The sequence below is a fragment of the Bubalus kerabau genome, chromosome 8 (genome assembly GCF_029407905.1).
Source record: "Bubalus kerabau isolate K-KA32 ecotype Philippines breed swamp buffalo chromosome 8, PCC_UOA_SB_1v2, whole genome shotgun sequence".
Taxonomy (NCBI): domain Eukaryota; kingdom Metazoa; phylum Chordata; class Mammalia; order Artiodactyla; family Bovidae; genus Bubalus; species Bubalus kerabau.
The window spans coordinates 22105972-22127533 of NC_073631.1; the positions used below are offsets into that span (position 1 = coordinate 22105972).

General features: G+C 37.7%; 1 protein-coding gene across 8 annotated transcripts in view; it reads left to right on the forward strand.

Moving 5' to 3' along the window:
• Positions 1 to 4445, forward strand: part of PHF14 (PHD finger protein 14) — a 199050-nt gene extending 194605 nt beyond the window's left edge. For 2 of the 8 annotated variants that reach the window (XM_055589859.1, XM_055589858.1), the window contains 2 exons: positions 3658 to 3709; positions 4229 to 4382. In XM_055589859.1, the coding sequence (XP_055445834.1) occupies positions 3658 to 3677 (20 nt within the window). In that variant the 3' untranslated portion in view covers positions 3678 to 3709; positions 4229 to 4382. Of the gene's footprint in view, positions 1 to 3542; positions 3710 to 4228 lie in introns of those variants that run through there. The other 6 variants (XM_055589861.1, XM_055589855.1, XR_008717611.1 and 3 more) reach the window with 5 other exon arrangements.
• The last annotated feature ends 17117 nt before the right edge of the window (positions 4446 to 21562 follow it).

The window sequence follows — 21562 nt, forward strand, 5'->3', positions numbered from 1 at the left end:
GGACGGAGGAGCCTGGTAGGCTACAGTCCACGGGGTCGCAAAGAGTCAGACACGTCTGAGCGACTTCACTTTCACTTTCAACAGTTGCAGAAATAGCACAGATAATTCCTATTTGCCCTTCATCCAGCTTCCTATAGTGTTATTATCTTCTACTGTTCAATTCTTTTATAGAGTGTTTATCTGATTTTTTTTTATTAGATTGAGGTTCATGCATTGCTGGGAAGGATACCACAAATCAGAATTAACATGCCCTTTGTAAAGCATCTTACCAAAAGGGTTGATGTTAATATGCATTACTGGTAATGTTAACCCTAATTATTTGGTTAAGGTAATGTTTGACAGATTTCTCTACTCTAAAGGTACTCATAAAGTCATTTTTAAAGATAAAATGAAATAATGGGGGAAATTTGTCCCTTTGAATAATCCAACCTTTAAAAGAAATCATTTAAAACTCAACAGTCTGTAGCATAAATAGAGTCATCTTTATTCATAGACTGTAATTTTGAATCTAGATACTACCTGAGCATTAAGAAGTCCAGCTGCTAAAATAATTGCTCTTTGTTTGGAGTTGGTTACCTCAAGAGAAAGGAAAAGCGGGATGGATAGGTTTTATTGACATTAATTCTTTCAACTATTATGAGAACAAAGTCAAATTTGTAAATAAAGGGAAATAGAAGGCTACCTCTTCCAAATTGATGCTGCAAGCTGAGTAGTATTTAAACAGACTCTTTTGGGTTTTATGGGATCTAGCTTAGATGAAAAATGGCACTGTTTTTACTTATTTTCTGTTTGAATGACTCTTTTAGTCTCATGTTGCCACCTGGAGCATGAGTCCATAATTACACGGTCCATGTATGCCTGGAAATTATCATTCTCCTCACTCCAGCAGTTCTGTCAGTGTACAAAGAGCAGGGAGGTCAAGGAATCACGTGTAATGATTTGGCATTACGAGTGTTACTGTTACGTGTGTGTATTCCTGAAATTCCGCATGTAACAGCAGATCTGCAAGGTTGCTGTAATCACATGTCTTCTGGAGTATAAATTAACAGGCTTAAACATTAAGAGGTAAACCTGTCTACTTCCCAGTAGCCCCAAAGGGTACATTTTCTTGTTGGCTGCTTCAGAATACTTCATGAAACAAATGTCAGACTTGTCGGGGCTGTCACTAAGAAAATGATCCTTGTAGCAAGGGTCTTCTTTCACTGGGAAACAAACAGATGTCTTATCTTAGAAAAGAGGGACAAAACCTGCCATCTATCAGAAGAAATTTTTGTCAGCCTTTATTAATCCGGTAGCGAAGAAATACTTCAGTAAAGGAGCTTCCTTTCTTTGTAGTTTCATTCATTACACAGTCATTTGTGAATGATATTTGATTTGCTGCCTGAACTATTTTAATGATTTTATTAATTTTGAACTGTTGATAAAGTTCTTATAAAAATTGACAATGTAACATTAGCAATATAAGTTAGCACTTCTGGGAAAAAAAAAGACAACTTCTAAAATCATTTCTGGAGTTTTATTGTATCTAATTCTGATGTTTTATTTATAGTGATTAAAATCTATTGCTGTTAGTTGTATTATTTTGGTGATACTATACCACAGCAATTATGTTGTGTGGGACTCTTAGTGGGACTAAATGCCTTCTCTACACTTCCATAATCCTTTATGGACTCTATATCCAGATTACAGCTATTTTTATCCAAAGGTAGAAGAGGTTGTATCTTGCTAACTTATATAAATAGTTTAAAGGCATAGAAAGGCAAGATATTTTAAGACAGACTCTCATCATAAGAAACTTTTGTACCTGTCCTGAACAGGAGGTACTATTAGAATAGACATGCATTTATTAGCTATACTTTATTCCTAAGAAAAATTCAACAAAAAGACTGACATTATATAGTGAAAGTGACATCGCTCAGTCGTGTCGGACTCTGCTACCCCATGGACCGTAGCCTACCATGCTCCTCCATCCATGAGATTTTCCAGGCAAGAGTACTGGAGTGGGTTGCTGTTTATGGAAGTAAATATTGTAGATAATTCCAAGTTCTCAGGGGAAAGCTAGGTAACCACACTTGTTAAACCAGTAAGTCATATTGCTGTGAGGACTTACTAGACCGTTCACATGATAAAAGCTCCATTTTTTTTTTTTTTCCAAAACTTAAAGACTATGAATTTGGTAAAAGCAATTTTGTCTAATGTTGCTTCTAACGTTTTTGCTCATTCCTGTTGTCAATACTGTTTTAGTAAACTCAGAAGTGTAACCACTGGATAAGGAGGGATATTTTGCTTTTCCAGAGCACACACCTCTTATTCATTCTTTATCCCAGTATTTAAAATAGTTCAGGAAACGTTTATGGAACTCCACCTAGATACTAAATATGCCCTGATAGATGGTAGGAATATAAGATAAAAAAGATAAAACCTTGCCTTGTGCAACATATAGACACATTCAGTCCTACCTAATAAAATCTTGCCACCTTTACCTGCTGATGTAACACTTTCTGTCAGTGTTCCATCTGAAGAAGACAGTGGAAAATATGGAATAGGATTTGGTTTTTATTAGGTTGTAATTAATATGTAATCTCTGTTTGAGTTAAAGTGGAAACTGCGTGCGTGTGTGCTAAGTTGCTTCAGTTGTGTTTGGACTTTGTGACCCTGTGGACTGTAGCCTGCCAGGCTCTTCAGTCGATGGGATTCTCCAGGCAAGAATACTGGAGTGGGTTACCATGCCCTCCTCCAGGGGATCTTCCCAACCCAGGGATCAAATCCACAGTTCCTGCAGCTCCTGCATTGCAGGCAGATTCTTTACTACTGGGAAGCCAGCCACCAGGGAAACCCAAAAACTATCTGTTCATTAACAGATTTTCAATAGTCAATTCAACATTATATCTCTATTCAGTAGAGAAAATTTGAAAAAAAAAAAAAACAAAAAAAAACACTCAGTGGTTGCTATACGTAGAAAAATACATTAAAATTACATCACCTAAATTGATATTCAGAACCCCATCCTCTGTATCCAACATATCTATAATTATTCAGGCTGACTGATAATATTGATAACTTTTCTACTTTCCTGGTATTGACAAAGGCTAAATCACAGTTGCTGTTGAAGTTTAGAGACAGTGTCTATAAAGGAAGCTTTCTCCACCTTAATATTTATGGGCAAGGATGTGGTCTTTCATGGAAAACATAGATATATATACACACACCTTGATTTGCATGTACTTAATAAAGTCAGTTTACTAATCAAAGCTCAGTAATTATTTAATTTAACTGAATTTGGTTTTATAAGAAGATAAAGAGATACAGGGTTATATGTTTGGTGATACTGATATAATTACTGTTGTCCAGAGATGCTTAAGAAATTAAGATACTCATACTTTAACTTGTAAAGAGTTAGACAATACTTTTTACTTCAGTTAATAAGAACAAAAGGCCTTTCAGGAATACTAGGAAGGCAAGACTGCTTTGTACTTGGGTGTTATTGAAAGAACATAGATGATGAGATGGATTATAAAATGTAAGGTGACATATTTTTCCAGATTCTCATTCATTTATACTTTAGAGGTCACCATTTAATATTGAACACAAGATGTATTTCATTCCTATGGAAGCAGACATTATGATGTCACTTTATTTATTCACCATGTTCCACAGGAGCCTGCTATGAATTATGAAGCCACCACTCAGAATCGAAACTGTAGAAGATGTAAGCATTCTATCGCCTGACATGCCCATTTTAGAGTTTCCTATTTTAGAGCTGACTGATTTTCAGATAACATATGGTGGTCCAAGTAATTGGGAAATTGGCAGACCTGTCAAGAAAGTCTGCTGGATGAGACAAAAATGCCAATGTACATAAAGTGTCTCAGAAGTTACATTTACTATTTTTTTTTATCAAATAGTGAAGTAAAAATATCTGATTGACCCCTAAAAAGGATATTTTTTTAGTGGCAAGTGTTTTCAAAAGTAATTTTTAGGTCATTGATAAAATAAGTTGCTTTTAAAAATACATAGAAAAATTTAGTCAACATGTAGTATAAAACAGCACGCACTATAAATATTTAAATGTTACATAATTGTGCCATTTTGTTTATAGCCTTTTCCCTAGTATTACTGAAATCATGATAGTTAATTTTCCCGAGAAATAAAGTTAAAGTGTATGAAGTATAGGTGATTAAATGCTCTAAGGTTTGTATTTTAATGTTTTCTCAAATTTATTTCACAGGAAGATGAAAATGAAGCTGAAAGAAAAAATATATCTCAGGAGCTCAGCATGGAACAGAAGAATTCAAAGAAATAAAGGATTTTCTGTAGTGTTTTGAGAAGTTTGCAACTTATGTAGGAGCAGATGAAATTTCTAATTGTAAAATGTTAAACTGTAAAATCTAATTTGCAAAATGTTCTCAATAAAGTCATTGAAAATTAAATGGGACTTTGCATTTGGAATTTGTATGCTTTTTTAGAGCAATTTAAACATTTGTATAAAAGACCTTTAAAATATATTTTTTTAATTCTCTACTGAATTTGAGAATAGAGACAGAATTTCCTCTTATCTGTAACCCAAGTGTTATCGCATGTGAATGACCTAAAAAAAACAAACTCTGAAAGTCTTTTTTTTTCGCTGGCAAGTCGGTGTTGTCTTCTTCAGGAACCTTAATAGAATTCCAATTATTAATACAAAGGAATCCAACATAGTTCAAAAATGAACAGGAAATGTTTGCATGTAAAAACTCTGAAAACCAGCAAGTGCCACAGGATGAAATATCGTTTTCTGATTTCATCAACTTATACATCACATAATACTCTGGGATTGCAGGTAAAGGCTGAAAAGAAATGGTAACTTAACATTCTCTGTGACAGAAGTAGTACCATGATTTTGAATTCACATGATATTTACTAAGGACCTAGTATTTGCTAGGCCCTACACATTTTTTCTGGACATTTGTTCCTTACTTGTGTTTCTTTGGCTTAGGAGTTTTCTAAAATTCCTTTGATTCCTATCTTTATCAGAGTTCTCAGTAACCAGACATTCTACTTTTCCTGATTCTAATTCCTAAGCTATCATCTGCCAACCTCAGCAGGAGGAACAAAGCTATTTGCAGAGCCAAATGTTTTTGGCAGATGCCTTTGTTTGATTATTTAAAGCAGAGTTTCTTAAAATGAGAAGCACAACTTTGGAAAGCTTATAAGAACATGCCAGCGCACACTTCTTCCCTGTGAGAATGGAGTCTGTGTATTGTACTTACCCTGGAGCGATGGTTTTATCACAAGCATCTGAGGAGCCCTGTAAAGGTGTGCAGTGGGACAGGCTGGCAGCTATGATCATAGCACACCAAAGTGGGGAAAACTGCAAGTAGGCAAGATAGAACATTCACTGATGTGTATAACTTCAAATAATGGATATCAGGAAAACAGCTCTATCCCATACACTGGACTCCCTGGGTGGTGAATTCTGAAGCAGACTTTGAGCCAAAGAAAAGCCTGAGAAGGCATGTCAGAGTCTGAAGAGGGCCTTTGGAATAAGCAAATATAATTTGACTCCTCCCTTTTTTTCTCTATTTTTGGAATACATATTAGTCTATTTCAAAATAACCCATATTCACTTAGATTGGAGCTACATTAGTGGTGTCATTTTTTAAAAGAAACAATAATATATGATTCTTATCATCATGATCATTTATTACATTGATTGTGTTGTAGATACTCTGCTAAACAGTATTTTTTATACCACTAATAAATGCTATTGACATAAAAGATAATTATTACTTTTTCGCCTTACCAATGATAAGTTTGAGGCTTAGGGGGAATAAATTAACCAAGGTTATATAACTTGTAATTGGCAGAGCAAAACTTCAAACCCAAGCAGTCTCACCCCAGAATACCACATTTAATCATTGTGAAATACCTACTAACATCATATCTCTTTGAATTCACTATCATTCCCCCAAAACACAGTCTTTCTTTTTAGAATCTTATTTACCACCTGCTATGTCCCGTTTAATTATTTTTCTTCTTAACCATGCTTAATTCAATTTGCAAACTTTGACTTCAGTAAAATAAGTGGAATAATTACCAGCCCACTTCCCCTAAAACATGAAAAACCTGCTTTATATTTTCTACACTGAATTATGATGGAACAACAACTATGAAAGCATCTTACTGCTTCTCACCAATTTTTCAGTAACTTTTTGGCCATATTTTTTCAGTAAACTAGTTAACTAGTGTACTGTCATCTCATCTCATAATACTTACATTTCTTAAATAAGTTGTTGAGTGTGAGAATCTCAGGGACACTCAGCTATTCAACAGGCATTTTAAATATATTTAAGTAAAACCTTTACCCATTTAAAACTCCAATTTTCCATTATAGAAATATTCTAAAATATTCGTATACCCCTTGGCTTATGGACAATGTGTAATAAAGTAAATCACTATAAATTTCTTTAGGGAAAATTTTCCATATGAATTTATCAAAATTTTTAGTGTTTATACATTTATGCCATAAATGTATACACATAAATCTTGTTATAATGCTAAAAGATTGCCCACATTATATGACTGATTAAGCTGGCCATTGTATTTAAGTCAAATTTTACATATTATGTATTGTTTTATAGAGCATATAACTTGTACTAGCTCAGGTTGCCATAACATACCTTAGGCTCATTTTAATTCAGTTCAGTCGCTCAGTCGTGTCCAACTCTTTGCTACCCCATGGACTGACTGCTGCATGCCAGGCTTCCCTGTCCATCACCAACTCCCAGAGCTTACTCAAACTCATGTCCATAGAGTCAGTGATGCCATCCTACCATCTCATCCTCTGTCGTCCCCTTCTCCTCCTGCCTTTAGTCTTGCCCAGAATCAGGGTCTTTTCCAATGAGTCTGTTCTTCCCATCAGGTGGCCAAAGGATTGGAGCTTCAGCTTCAGCATCAAGAATATTCTTGATGAATATTCAAGACTGATTTCCTTTAGGATGGACTGGTTGGATCTCCTTGCTGTCCAAGGGACTCTCAAGAGTCTTCTCCAAAACCACAGTTCAAAAGCATCAACTCTTCGGAGCTCAGCTTTCTTTATAATCCAACTCTCAAATCCATACATGACTACTGGAAAAACCATAGCTTTGACAAGATGGATCTTTGTTGTCAAAGTAATGTCTCTGCTTTTTAATATGCTGTCCAGGTTGATCGTAGTTTTCTCCTAAGGAGCAACCGTCTTTTAATTTCAGGGCTACAGTCACAATCTGCAGTGATTTTGGAGTCCCCCCAAAATAAAGTCTGTCACTGTTTCCATTGTTTACCCATCTATTTGCCATGAAGTGATAGGACCAGATGCCATGATCTTTAGTTTTCTGAATGTTGAGTTTTAAGCCAACTTTTTCACTCTCTTTCACTTTTATCAGGAGGCTCTTTAGTTCTTTGCTTTCTGCCATAAGGGTAGTGTCATCTGCATATCTGAGGTTATTGATATTTCTCCTGGCAATCTTGATTCCAACTTGTGCTTCCTCCAGCCCAGCGTTTCTCATGATGTACTCTGCATAGAAGTTAAATAATCAGGGTGACAGTATACAGCCTTGATGTACTCCTTTCCCAATTTGGAACCAGTCTGTTGTTCCATGTCCAGTTCTAACTGTTGCTTCTTGACCTGCTTACACATTTTTTAGGAGGCAGGTCAGGTGGTCTGGTATTCCCATCTCTTAAAGAATTTTACACAGTTTGTTGTGATCCACACAGTCAAAGGTTTGGCATAGTCAATAAAGCAGAAATAGATGTTTTTCTGGAACCCTCTTGCTTTTTCAGTGATCCAGCAGATGTTGACAATTTGATCTCTGGTTCCTCTGCCTTTTCTAAATCCAGCTTGAACATCTGGAAGTTCACAGTTCCCATACTGTTGAAGTCTGGGTTGGAGAATTTTGAGCATTACTTTACTAGCGTGTGAGATGAGTGCAATTGTGCGGTAGTTTGAGCATTCTTTGGCATTGCCTTTCTTTGGGATTGGAATGAAAACTGACCTTTTCCAGTCCTGTGGCCACTGCTGAGTTTTCCAAATTTGCTGGTATATTGAGTGCAGCACTTTCACAGCATCATCTTTCAGGATTTGAAATAGCTCAACTGGAATTTCATTATCTCCATGAACTTTGTTTGTAGTGATGTTTCCTGAGGCCCCCTTCACTTCACATTCCAGGATGTCTAGCTCATGGTGAGTGACCATCATGATTATCTGGGTCATGAGGATCTTTTTTGTATAGTTCTTCTACATATTCTTACAACCTCTTCTTAATATCTTCTGCTTCTGTTAGGTCAGTACCATTTCTGTCCTTTATTGTGCCCATCTTAGCATGGAACATTCCCTTGGTATCTCTAATTTTCTTGAAGAGACCTCTAGTCTTTCCCATTCTATTGTTTTCCTCTATTTCTTTGCATTGATCACTGAGGAAGGCTTTCTTTTCTTTCCTTGCTATTCTTTGGACCTCTGGATTCAAATGGGTATATCTTTGCTTTTCTCCTTTGCCTTCTGCTTCTCTTCTTTTCATAGCTGTTTGTAAGGCCTCCTCAGACAACCATTTTGCCTTTTTGCATTTCTTTTTCTTGGGGAATGTCTTGATTACTGCCCCAGCAAGAGAGAAGCCCAAGAAAAATGGTAGGAGGGGCAAAATCATGTTTAGAATCAAACCCCATACCCACTAGAGATGCTCAGAGGGCTCAAACATACATTGTATGCATCAGGACCCAGAGACCCCACAGAGACTGAGACAGAACTGTGTTTGGGTGTTTCCTGAGGAGGTACGGGTCAGCAGTGGACTGCTGCAGGGGCAGCGGCTCTGGGTGTAGTAGACTTGGGTATGGCATAAGCCCTCTTACAGGAGGTTTCACCATTAATCCACCATAGAGCTGCCAGAACTTACACAGGACTGGGGAAACAGGACAGGGCACAAATAGAAACTTGTGTGCACCACGCCCCAGGAGAAAGGAGCAGTGACCCCACAAGAGACTGACCCAGACTTGCCCGTGAGTGTCCAGGAGTCTCTAGAGGTGTGGGTTGGCAGTGGCCTTCTACAGGGTTGGGGGCACTGAATGTAGCAGTGCATGCATGGAACCCTTGAAGGAGGTTGCCATTATCTTCATTACCTCCACCATAGTTTAGCCAAATAACAGCCCCACCCATCAACAGAAAATTGGATTAAAGGTTTACTGAGCATGGCCCCACCAATCAGAACAAGACCCAGTTTCTCCCTCAGTCAGTCTCTCCCATCAGGAAGCTTCCATAAGCCTCTTATCCTTCTCCACCAGAGGGCAAACTCAGTGAAAACCACAATCACAGAAAACTAATCAATCTGATCACATGCACCACAGCCTTCTCTAACTCAGTGAAACTATGAGCCATGCCATGTAGGGCTACCCAAGGTGGACAGGTCATGGTGGAGAGTTCTGACAAAATGTGGTCTACTGGAGAAGGGAATGGCCAACCACTTCAGTATTCTTGCCTTCAGAACCCCGTGAACAGTATGAAAAGGCAAAAGGATAGGACACTGAAAGATGAACTGCCCAGGTCAGTAGGTGCCCTGCATGCTAGTGAGGATCAGTGGAGATATAACTCCAGAAAGAATGAAGAGATGGAGCCAAAGCAAAAACAACACCCAGTTGTGGATGTGACTGGTGATGGAAATAAAGTCTGATGATGTAAAGAGCAATATTGCAAAGGAACCTGGAATGTTAGGTCCATGAATCAAGGCAAATTGGAAATGGTCAAACAGGAGATGGCAAGATTGAACATCGACATTTTAGGGACCAGCAAACTAAAATGTAATGGAATGGGTGGATTTAACTCAGATGACCATTATATCTACTACTGTGGGCAAGAATCCCTTAGAAGAAATGGAGTAGCCATCATACTCAACAAAAGAGTCTGAAATGCAGGACTTGAATGCAATCTCAAAAATGACAGAATAATCTCTGTTCATTTCCAAGGCAAAGCATTCAATATCACAGCAATCCAAGTCTGTGCCCCAACCAGTTATGCTGAAGAAGATGAACAGTTCTATGAAGACCTACAAGACCTTCTAGAACTAACACCCAAAAAAGACGTCCTTTTCATTATAGGGGACTGGAATGCAAAAGTAGGAAGTCAAGAAATACCTGCAGTAATGGGAAAATTTGGCCTTGGAGTACAGAATGAAGCAGGTCAAAGGCTAACAGAGTTTTGCCAAGAGAACACACTGGTCATAGCAAACACTCTCTTCCAACAACTCAAGAGAAGTCTCAACACATGGACATCACCAGACAGTCAATACCAAAGTCAGATTATTATATTCATTGCAGCCAAAGATGGAGAAGCTCTATACAGTCAGCAAAAACAAGAGCGGGAGCTGACTGCGGCTCAGATCATGAACTCCTTATTGCCAAATTCAGACTTCAATTGAAGAAAGTAGGGAAAACCACTAGACCATTCAGGTATGACCTAAATCAAATCCCTTATGATTATACTGTGGAAGTAACAGTAGATTCAAGGGATTAATCTGATAGAGTGCCTGAAGAACTATGGATGGAGGTTCATTACACTGCACAGGAGGCAGGTTGGTTTAGCCAACCATACCTCAGGTTTATTGGCTTCAAAACCAGAAATGTATTTTTCACAGTTCTGGAGGCTGGAAGTCCCAGATTAGGCTTCTTCAGGCTTGGGGTTCTGGTGAGGACTCTCTTCCTGGCTTGTAAATGGTGTCCTTTCTTCATCTTCACATGGTCTTTTCCTAGGTGAGTACACACAGAAAGGGAGCAGGTGAGCTCTCTAATCTCTTCTTAACAGGATACTAATCCTATCAGGTCAGGACTCCCAACTTTATGACCTCATTAACCTTAAGTATTTCCTTACTCCAAATACAGCTATTATAGCCATAATGAGGGCCAGAGCTTCAACATGTGACTATTAGCTTGGAGGGCAGTGGGTGGGAAGGGCACATTCAGTCCATAACACAGTATTTAAATAAGTCCAAACACCTCTGTTACAACAATTCTAGTTATATTAGGGAACACTAGAATGAAGTCCCAATGTTATGTCTATGGCAACATATTTAGGATCCTTAGAAACGTTGGAGAAGGCCATGGCACCCCACTCCAGAACTCTTGCCTGGAAAATCCTATGGACAGAGGAGCCTGGTAGGCTGCAGTCCATGGGGTCGCTTAGAGTCGGACTCGACTGAGCGACTTCACTTTCACTTTTCACTTTCATGCATTGGAGAAGGAAATGGCAACCCACTCCAGTGTTCTTGCCTGGAGAATCCCAGGGGCGGGGGAGCCTGGTGGGCTGCCGTCTATGGGGTCACACAGAGTCGGACATGACTGAAGTGACTTAGCAGTAGCAGAAACGTTAACAATTGGAATATGATCTAAGAATTGATTTCTATAGAAAACAATTATATGTATTGTACCTGTTTTATCTCTACACGCCCATTACTTAGCTTGTTTCCTGACCCACACTGGATGTAACACTGCCATGCTAAGTCTGCCTATAACTAAAATGGAACACCTGAAGGACAAAATTTTCTTCATGTTAGTTATTGAGCTATATTTCTTCATATTTTCAAAGAATTTAAAAATAAGACAACTTTTAATCAGTATTTGTCTCTATCATAAACATCCTTTAATAATATATATTAAAAAAAAAAAAGCTGTATTCAGAACTCCACTCTCTCCTTAGGTCTTATGTGGAGCACATAGCAGAAGTAGGAAGAGATGTCAGGCTGTCCTTGAAAGGAAGTTGCTGGGCATCAATGTGCCCGGCTTCCCTGGTGGCTCAGTGGTAAAGAATCCACCTGTCAATGCAGGAGATGCAGTTTCGATCCCTGGGTCAGAAAGATCCCCTGGAGAAGGAAATAGTGACCTACTCCAGTATTCTTGCCTGGGAAATCCCAATGGCAGAGGAGCTTGGTGGGCTGCAGTCCATGGGGTCTTAAAGTGTTGGACACAACTTAGTAACTAAACAATATGCCAAAGTTCTTAAATTCATCCAGTTCAGTTCAGTTCAGTTCAGTAGCTCAGTCGTGTCCGACTCTTTGCGACCCCATGAATTGCAGCACGCCAGGCCTCCCTGTCCATCACCAATTCCCGGAGTTCACTCAAACTCATGTCCATCGAGTCAGTGATGTCATCCAGCCATCTTATCCTCTGTCATCCCCTTCTCCTCCTGCCCCCAATCCCTCCCAGCATCAGGGTCTTTCCCAATGAGTCAAGTCTTCGCATAAGGTGGCCGAAGTACTCAAGTTTCAGCTTCAGCATCGGTCCTTCCAAAGAACACCCAGGACTGATCTCCTTTAGAATGGACTGGTTGGCTCTCCTTGCAGTCCAAGGGACTCTCAAGAGTCTTCTCCAACACCACAGTTCAAAAGCATCAATTCTTCGGTGCTCAGCTTTCTTCACAGTCAACTCTCACATCCATACATGACCACAGGAAAAACCATAGCCTTGACTAGACGAACCTTTGTTGGCAAAGTAATGTCTCTGCTTTTGAATACGCTATCTAGGTTAGTCATAAATTCATCCAACAGAACTTTATTAGAACACACTACAGCCTGTTCACTTTCACTGGGGATTTACAACAGATAAAATCCCTTTGCTGTCACCATCTTAAAATTCTTAATACTTTTGAATACAGGGTCCTACAATTTTACTTTGCACTGGGCCTGCAAATTACATAGCAGGTGCTAACAGATATTGCTTTTACTCTAAATCAATTAAATTGAAGTATAATTTATATATGCATGCACCTATTTTAAATTTGCCATTCAGTAAGTTTTGATAAATGTACATTTCTACTTAATCATCACTCCAATCAAGATATAGAACATTTCCATCACTACAGAAAGTTCTCTTGTGCAGTTTTGCAGTCTTTCACACACTCCTACTATGGCCATGGACTTGCTTCTTTTTCTTGGTTAGTTTGCCTGTTCTAAAGTTTCATGCAAATGGAATCATTTCACATGTATTTTTTTGTGTGTCTGGCTTTCTTCACTCAATATAATATTTTAAGATTCATCCAGGTTATTTCATGACTCTGTAATTTATTCCTTTTTATTACTGAGTATTTCTTCATGTATCAATATACCACAATTTATGAATCACCGCTGTGTTAATACACCATGTGTTGCTAGGCATTTGAATAAAAACTATACAAAAGATCTACATATGGTAAATAAGCATACAAAAACATGTTTAACATCATTTAGTTATTGGTAAAAATGCAAGTTAAAACCACAGTGAGTGACTATACCCACGGAGGCATCTAACTGTGTTGTTCAATACAGCAGCCACTAGCCACATGTGGCTACTAAGCCCTTGAAATACAACCTGTCTGAATTGAGATGTGCTAAAGAACAAAATACATAAAAATACAATTTTGTTGACTTAGCATGAGAAAAAATATAAAATTTCTTAACTTTTGATTACCTGCTGAAATGGTAATCTTTGGATAGATTGGTTAAATAAAATATATTACTAAAAGAAACTTCAACTATTTTCACTTTTTTAATGTGGTTCCTAGGCCACTTGAAATATGTGTGGATTAATTCCATTGTATTTCTACTGGCCAAGTGTAAGTGATAATTTAAACTCTTGGTAATGAAATGTTGGTGAGATTATAAAGCAATCAGAACTCACAAAGAATTCAACAAAGCTACGTCCAGCCTCATGGCCCATAGAAACTCTGAAATAATAATTGTATTATTATAAGCTGCTAATTTAATGGTAATTTTTATGCACCAAGAATGCATTAGAAGTCTAATGGAGATATTCCATAAAAGATTAAAGAAGGGTTGCTACTATCATAAAAGTTAGGCATTCAGCAGTGGTAACCAAATCAGCCTTCAGGAGTAAACACTAATGTTATTTTCTATACACAGCCTTCCTTTCTGCTGAATGTCGATTTTATCTACAGCCTATTAAAAAAAGCAATGATAGAAAGAGGCAGACTAACAGCTATGGGAATTGTCATCTTGTCCACAATGGCACCCCACTCCAGTACTCTTGCCTGGAAAATCCCATGGACAGAGGAGCCTGGTGGGCTGCAGTCCATGGGGTCGCTAAGAGTTGGACATGACTGAGTGACTTCACTTTCATTTTTCACTTTCATCATTGGAGAAGGAAATGGCAGCCCACTCCAGTGTTCTTGCCTGGAGAATCCCGGGGACGGGGGCTGCCGTCTATGGGGTCGCGCAGAGTTGGACACGACTGAAGCAACTTGGCAGCAGCCACCTGATTACTGGTCCAAATGTAAAATGGTACACCCCTTTGGAAAAGAGTTTGGACATTTCACATGAAATTAGGCATACCCTTAATACATGAACCAGGTACTCCACTGTAGATTTTTACACAAGAGAAATGAAAAGATATGCCTACAGAAAGATTATATATGAATATTTTATGTAACTTTATTCATAATTTTGTAATAACCAAAAACTGGAGGCAACTTTTTTTCTTTTAAGTAGAAATTGTACTTCATAATGGTTATTCTTTTCACAAACTGTCACACTAAGCTGTGTAGCATGGTTAAATTGGGGTCTAATACTTGAATTTTCTTTCAGGGAAATTGGATGTATTCTGCAATAATGTTTATAATACTTTGAAAGTTAAAAGTAATCACTGTCTACAAAAGATGCTAATGAAAGTTTAAAAATAAATAACAATAATTTTTTTTAATTCAGCATTCAAAAAAATGTGATGCCTTATTTGAAATCATTTAATGTAGTTAAAGCCTTTTAATAGATTTCAAGCTCTGTTTTAATAAATGATTTTTTGAATGACCTCTGGAGTAGAAAATACATTTAAACATAATTTAAAATTTTTAAATCTTAACTTTATCTTCTCAATAAAGTCTATCCATTTCCCCTGAGATTAGAAAGCTTGAGTGAGAAATGTCTGTTTAGTTCTCTGGCCCATTTTTTGATTGGGTCATTTATTTTTCTGGTATTGAGCTGCATGAGCTGCTTATATGTTTTTGAGATTAATTCCTTGTCAGTTGCTTCGATGCATGAGACAGGGCTCTCAGGGCCAGTGCACTGGGAAGACCCTGAGGGATAGGATGGAGAGGGAGGTGGGAGGGGGGTTCAGGATGGGGGCACATGTACACCCATGGCTGATTCATGTCAGTGAATGGCAAAAACCACTACAATATTGTAAAATAATTAGCCTCCAATTAAAATTAATTAATTTAAAAAAAAGAAAGCTTGTGTGAGGAAGAAGCAAGATGTATTCCTAGTTGCTCCAACTTTAAATGCCTGCGAACTAGCAATTATCCTTCAATTAAAAATAAATTAATTTAGAAAATGTGTGAGCTACTTGGAGTTTCAAGTGTCTATGAACTTCTTTGAATTTTATTTCCGCACACATCAAATAGGACATGGTCTTTCCAAGGTATAGTATTTCCCATTTGTAACTTTCTAATCATCCAGGTGAAATGAGGTGAGTCTAGGTAGTTTTTGCTTCCCTGATAATTTTTAGAAATCAATAATTATATTCTTTTTGCATGTGTATATATTCTTTCTGTAAAACAATCACTAAGACTCTCCTCTAAGCTTAAACATTTGGAGGCGTTTGAAATGCTCTCTTACACCATTATAATGTCCTGTTTCTCCCAGATGCAACAAATTGTTGCTCTTTAAGTTGAACATGCAGGAAACAAAGGAGAATGTTTCCTATAAATGCATCTCTCCCATGGCTATGGAAGATTTATTCCTGAGAAAAAAGAAATAAGTTCGATGATTTGCTTTGACATTTTCTAGTGCCTTGGATCCCTGAGACCTGCAGATATTTCTGTTGGTTGGGTGGTAGCACCATATGGAACTGGAGAAACTTACATCTTCTGAGGGTAGCCTGAATAATATTTACTCTGAATAGTGAGGGTTGATTAAAACTCTCTCCATTTCACATTACCTCAAGAAAACAATCTTTATGTAGCCATGAATGAGCAAATTTCATCTTTCCCAGACTATCCTGAGCAACCATAGCAGGTAATAAATGTCTCCCCATGGTGAATTCACTGTGGAGTCTGGGGTTTTGTTGTCTAGGAAGGAAGTTAAGCACTAACAGCAACAGCATGAAAACACAGGCAACTATGGCATAATTCTGATTTGTTAAAAAAAAAAAAACAACGATTAATTTCCTCGTTACAAAGCCAACTAAGTACAACCCTTTAAAACTATTGAACCATGAAAGCCATTTTCCTTAAGGGTTTTAAATTTAGGAACAAACTCATGAAATTTATGGCTGTAATGAGATATTCTTTGCCTGCAGTCAAGATAAGAACTAGATCATTGGTTTCCCAGCATGATACCTATGTGTTCTTATGTGCATTTGATATCATTAGGCTCATAATAATGGCCAACATCACGTTAATGTTAAAAGGTTCACTTTTGTCTCTTAGTTTATGTCTTTTATTTATACCTATGGCATGCGTTTTTAAACATCTCACTCTAGAATATAAGGTACACTCTACTTTTATTAACTGTCAAAGGAGTAAAAAATGTTGCTATTTTCATATCCATGTTTCAAGCCACAATCAATAGATATGGTTTCCAGAAAACAATACATAGTTGATTGAATCCGATGTTGTGTGTGTAAGTCTGAATATGATACCCTTTCTTATTGACATATAAGGATCAAGAAATGTGGATTGTCCTGATGTGTTCAGTTTCAACATTATCATTTTTAACATTGAGTAATTTTAAAGATGATGCAAGATTATTGTTGCCTTTTAAGATAAATGAACTCTTTCAGGATGTTCAGATTTAAGGGCAATGAGAAATGCACTTATTAAACAATATCAGAAAAAGGTAATGCCACTGTAGAAATTTGGCATTCAATGTTCCATGATGAGATATCACATATGAAAGAGCTCTCAAGAAAGAATCTAACATGTTAATTCCAAAATATCATTATTATTTGACATTACCCAGTAAAATTCAATGACTAAAGACCCTAATTATTTAAGTTATATCCTTAAATTTGTACAAATGTTAGAAGGTATTTTATCTGTAAGTTTATGATCCCTATATCATTTATTATCATCAACTTCAGATATACACAAGAGTGGAGAGCAGAGTATGATGAATCCCCCTATATTCGTAACTGAGATTCCACAATTATTAACATTTTGCCATGTCTGCTTTATGTATATACTCTTTCCTCTCTCTCATCAAATTGGCTTAAAGCAGATCCCAGACCGCAGTACTTTTTAGCATATATTTCTCTCCTGTAAACAATTCATTTCTGATTGAGGTATTTAATGTCTACGTATTTTTGTATGACAGATACACATTTTGCTTTTTTAATAATGTGAGACAATAGGTTAATATGATAATGCCAGATTGGATAAAAGCATACTTTGCTTCATGTACATCAGGCCATAATTTTAGTGAAATTAAAAAAAAAATACTTGTTTTGTGGGTCTTTGCTAAAGCACTTAGATTTAGCTTTATGGAACTGGACATATATTAATATCAAACGGTGGGGAGACACTAATGGCGATGGCTGTAATTGGCTGTAATGTAACTAATGGCTGTGAGTGTTAACCGGTGTCACTGACTTATACATTTAATGGCAAATTTTATGATATATACATATTTTTTTTGCCTCAACTTAGAAAGTTAATAATGTAATGTACCAAAACCCATTGATTTATACAGTTTAAATGGATGAACTGTACGGTAGGTACATTATATCTCAGTAATACTGTTTTGTTTAAAAAAAGTTAAACCTAAAAAATTATAAAATCATATGAGGAGCTTTTAAGAAAACTGACACTTGAGCCCCATCCGATGATCCATTAAATCAGAACCTCTCAGGATAGGCCCGGCAACCAGCAGCTGGAAAAGTGCTCCAGGGGACTCTACTGTGCACTGACCGTACAGAATCACTGCTGTAGGTAGTAAGAGATTAGTGAAGAATTTTGATCAGGAGAATAACACGATCAGATTTGCATTTAGGGAACACAGATCCCTAATTTTTCTGCTCAGATCTTTCAGTAGCCACATAAATGTGTATAGAGACTTCATTCATAAAAGCCCAAACATGGAAAAAACTCAAATGTCCCTCAACGGGCAAATGGATAAACTATGGCATATTCATATAACATTGTTAATTTTGCTCAGTCAAAAGTTGTTCAGTCGTGTCTGACTCTTTGTGACCTCATGGACTGTACAGCCCATGGAATTCTCTAGGTCAGAATAGTGGAGTGGGTAGCCTTTCCCTTCTCCAGGAGATCTTCTCGACCCAGGGATCAAACCCAGGTCTCCCACATTGCAGGCAGATTCTTTACCAGCTGAGCCACAAGGAAAGCCCAAGAATACTGGAGTGGGTAGCCTATTCCTTCTCCAGCTGATCTTCCTGACCCAACAGAGTATAATAGAATACCAGTTAGCAAAACAAACTACCCCCCATCTTGTCCATATTAACTCTGTATTTCTGCTGTCTGCCTCCAACTCTGTTTGCCAAGGCAGAACCTGCCCTTATTTCCTTGTGGGCTTGTCTGCTGCCCAGCCAAGCTTTCCTATTAATTTCAGCAATGTCACTCTCTAATTGTCACTCAAGTCAGAGACCTCTTAAGTTTTTCCTTCATTTTTAAGAGTTATAAAATTCACACTTTTAATGTACAGTCCTGTGTGTTTTGACAAACCATACAGCCTTGTAACCACCACCACAATTAAGACAGAGAACAAACAGTTCTGTCACATCCCCAAATTCCTGTGTGCCCATTCGTAGTCAACTGTCGATGTCTCCTCCCCACACCCAACCTCTGGCAGCCACTCTTCTGCTTTCTGTTTCTACAGTTTTGCCTTTTTCACAATATCATACACTGGAGCTTCTCTCACTTAACATAGTTAATTCATGTGATTTCCCATATCTGGAGTTTTCATTTCTTTTTACTGCTGAGTAGTGTTCTTTGTATAGATGGACCCCAGTGTGCTTATCTACTCACTAGCTAGGAGATATTTGAGTGGCTCAGATGGTAAAGCATCTGTCTATAAGGCGGGAGACCCAGGTTCAACCCCTGGGTTGGGAAGATCTCCTAGAGAAGGAAATGGCAACCCGCTCCGGTATTCTTGCCTGGAAAATCCCATGGACAGAGGAGCCTGGTAGGGCTACAGTGCATGGGGTTGCAAAGAGTCAGACATGACTGAGCAACTTCACTTTCTTTGGCTTTGACAATTATGAATAAAGTTACTATAAAGATCTGGGTACAGATCTTTGTGAGGGCATAATTTTCATTTTTCTTGGGTAAATGCATAAGAGTGGGATTGCTGGTTTGTGTGGTAAGTATATACTAAACTTTATAAGATGCTATCAGAGTATTTGTCAAAGTAACTTTAACATTTTACATTCCCATAACCAATGTATGATAGCCACAGTTGTTCCACATCACATTCTCATCAGTATTTGTTGTTTTTGGCTTTGTTTTGCTTTGGCATTAGCCATACAAGAGGGGATCTCATTGTGGTTTAATTTTTGTTGTTGTTCAATTGCTTAATCGTGTCTGACTCTTTGCAATCCCCATGAACTGCAGCCTGCCAGGCTCCCTCTGTCCTCCACTATCTCCCCGAATTTGCTCAAATTCATGTCTGTTGAGTCAGTGATACTACCTAACCATCTCATCCTCTGCCACCCCCTTCTCCTTTTGCCTTCAATCTTTGTCATCATCAGGGACTTTTCCAATGAGTTGGCTCTTCAGATAAGGTGGCCAAAGTATTTGTGCTTCACCTTCAAAAACAGACCTTCCAATGAATATTCAGGGTTTTAATCAGCAATTCTCTAATGACTGATTATGTTGAACATTTTTTATGTGCTTATTTGCCATCTGTATATAAGTTCTGCAGAAGTGTCTGTTCAGATATTTTGCCCATTTTTCTACTGGGTTATTTGTTTCCACAATTATTTTTAATGTCCCTGATTGCCTTTCTCTAGCTATGACTAAGACATTTAGCTGTTCCTCCATTACAATAATCAAATTTTATGTTCCCTATCATCAAATGTCCTTCTAGGTCCATTTTACTTCCAAATAAGCTTAAAAGGTATTGTAATCTAGTAAGAAAAGAGAATGAGTGCTAGTGATAGTATTCCAGTGGCTCAGAGATGCTACACTTAGTGATGAAAATGCAAATCAGGAAGAATACGACTGTCTACAGAAGTTTTGAATGAGAAGGTAGCTGAGGTGCAAGGTCCCAGGCCAGAATCTACAACTCAGTGACACACACTCAGATGAAGACCTGAAATTACTCCACATGGCCAGAGAAAAATTAAAGTGAAGACTTCTGAACCAAATCATTAATGGATTAAAAGTATAAATGAAACTGTTCATAGGAGAAGAAAATTTTATTGGAAAGTAGGTCTAAATATCAGGGGAATGGAAATGAAATATAAAAGAGGAAGCAAAAATCCATATAGAATTTAATTTCATTTTAGAGCTATTGTGGCTTAGGAATAATACTACTATTTCCAAAAATCACATTTTCAAGGACACTTGTATAAAGGTATTATGATGACAGAAGATGACATAGTTTGAAAACAACATAGTTTGGAATACTAAAGATAATACAAAACTAGGGAAATAATTGCTGATTTAAAACACTCTTACATAATTGGAACCAATTCATTTCTTAAAAGGGCTTTCCTGGTGGCTCAGATGGTAAAGAATCTGCCTCCAATGTGGGAGAATTGGGTTCGATCCCTGGGATGGGAAGATTACCTGGAGTAGGAAGTGGCAACCCACTCCAGAACTCTTGCCTAGGGAATTCCATGGACAGAGAAGCCTGGCAGATGCTATAAAGACCTTTGCAACATTGTCACTCTCCCCTCTTTTTTAAAAGGGTAAAATCAGGTGGAACATCATTTCAAAAACTTTGAGAACAATAAAGTTAGATTGATCTTTAAATATTCTAAGCACACAAAGGGAAGGTACCATTCTCGGGCTTGTAAAGATTTGCATTTTCTGCAGTTCACTGAACAGGCGAATGTCAAAGGAGATCTCAGCTCTTAGTGTCCACAGTTTATGTTATAAAATGTGAAAGAAGCCGTGAGCTTCCCTTAAAAAACAAAACAGAACACAATACCTACAAAGCCCTCTTGCTCTGTACTCATTCAACTCCTGTTTAATGTTTTTTCCTTCTGGTTTGTGAGTCCTGATCCATGAATTACATTTAACCTTTGGTGAGCTGGGCAGGAGGTTCAGGCTTGGGAGTAACAAGCAAATGAATTCAGTCAACAACTTGTTTGGAATGAACCCTTTCACAGTCAAACATTGAGATGAGACTCATTCCTGGATAACACCTTAATCTCAGGTACAAAGCAAATTGTACCCATACTCCTGACCCACAGAAACTGTTGGATAATAAATGTGTGTTATTCTAAGCTAAATTTGAGGTAATTTGTTACATAGCAATAGATAGTTAATATGAATACATCAGTGCTTTCAAAAGTGTTGTTTCAGATCATAGTTCAGTTCAGTTCAGTCCTTCAGTCATGTCCAGCTTTTGTGACCCCATGCACTGCGCATGCCAGCCTCCCTGTGCATCACCAACTC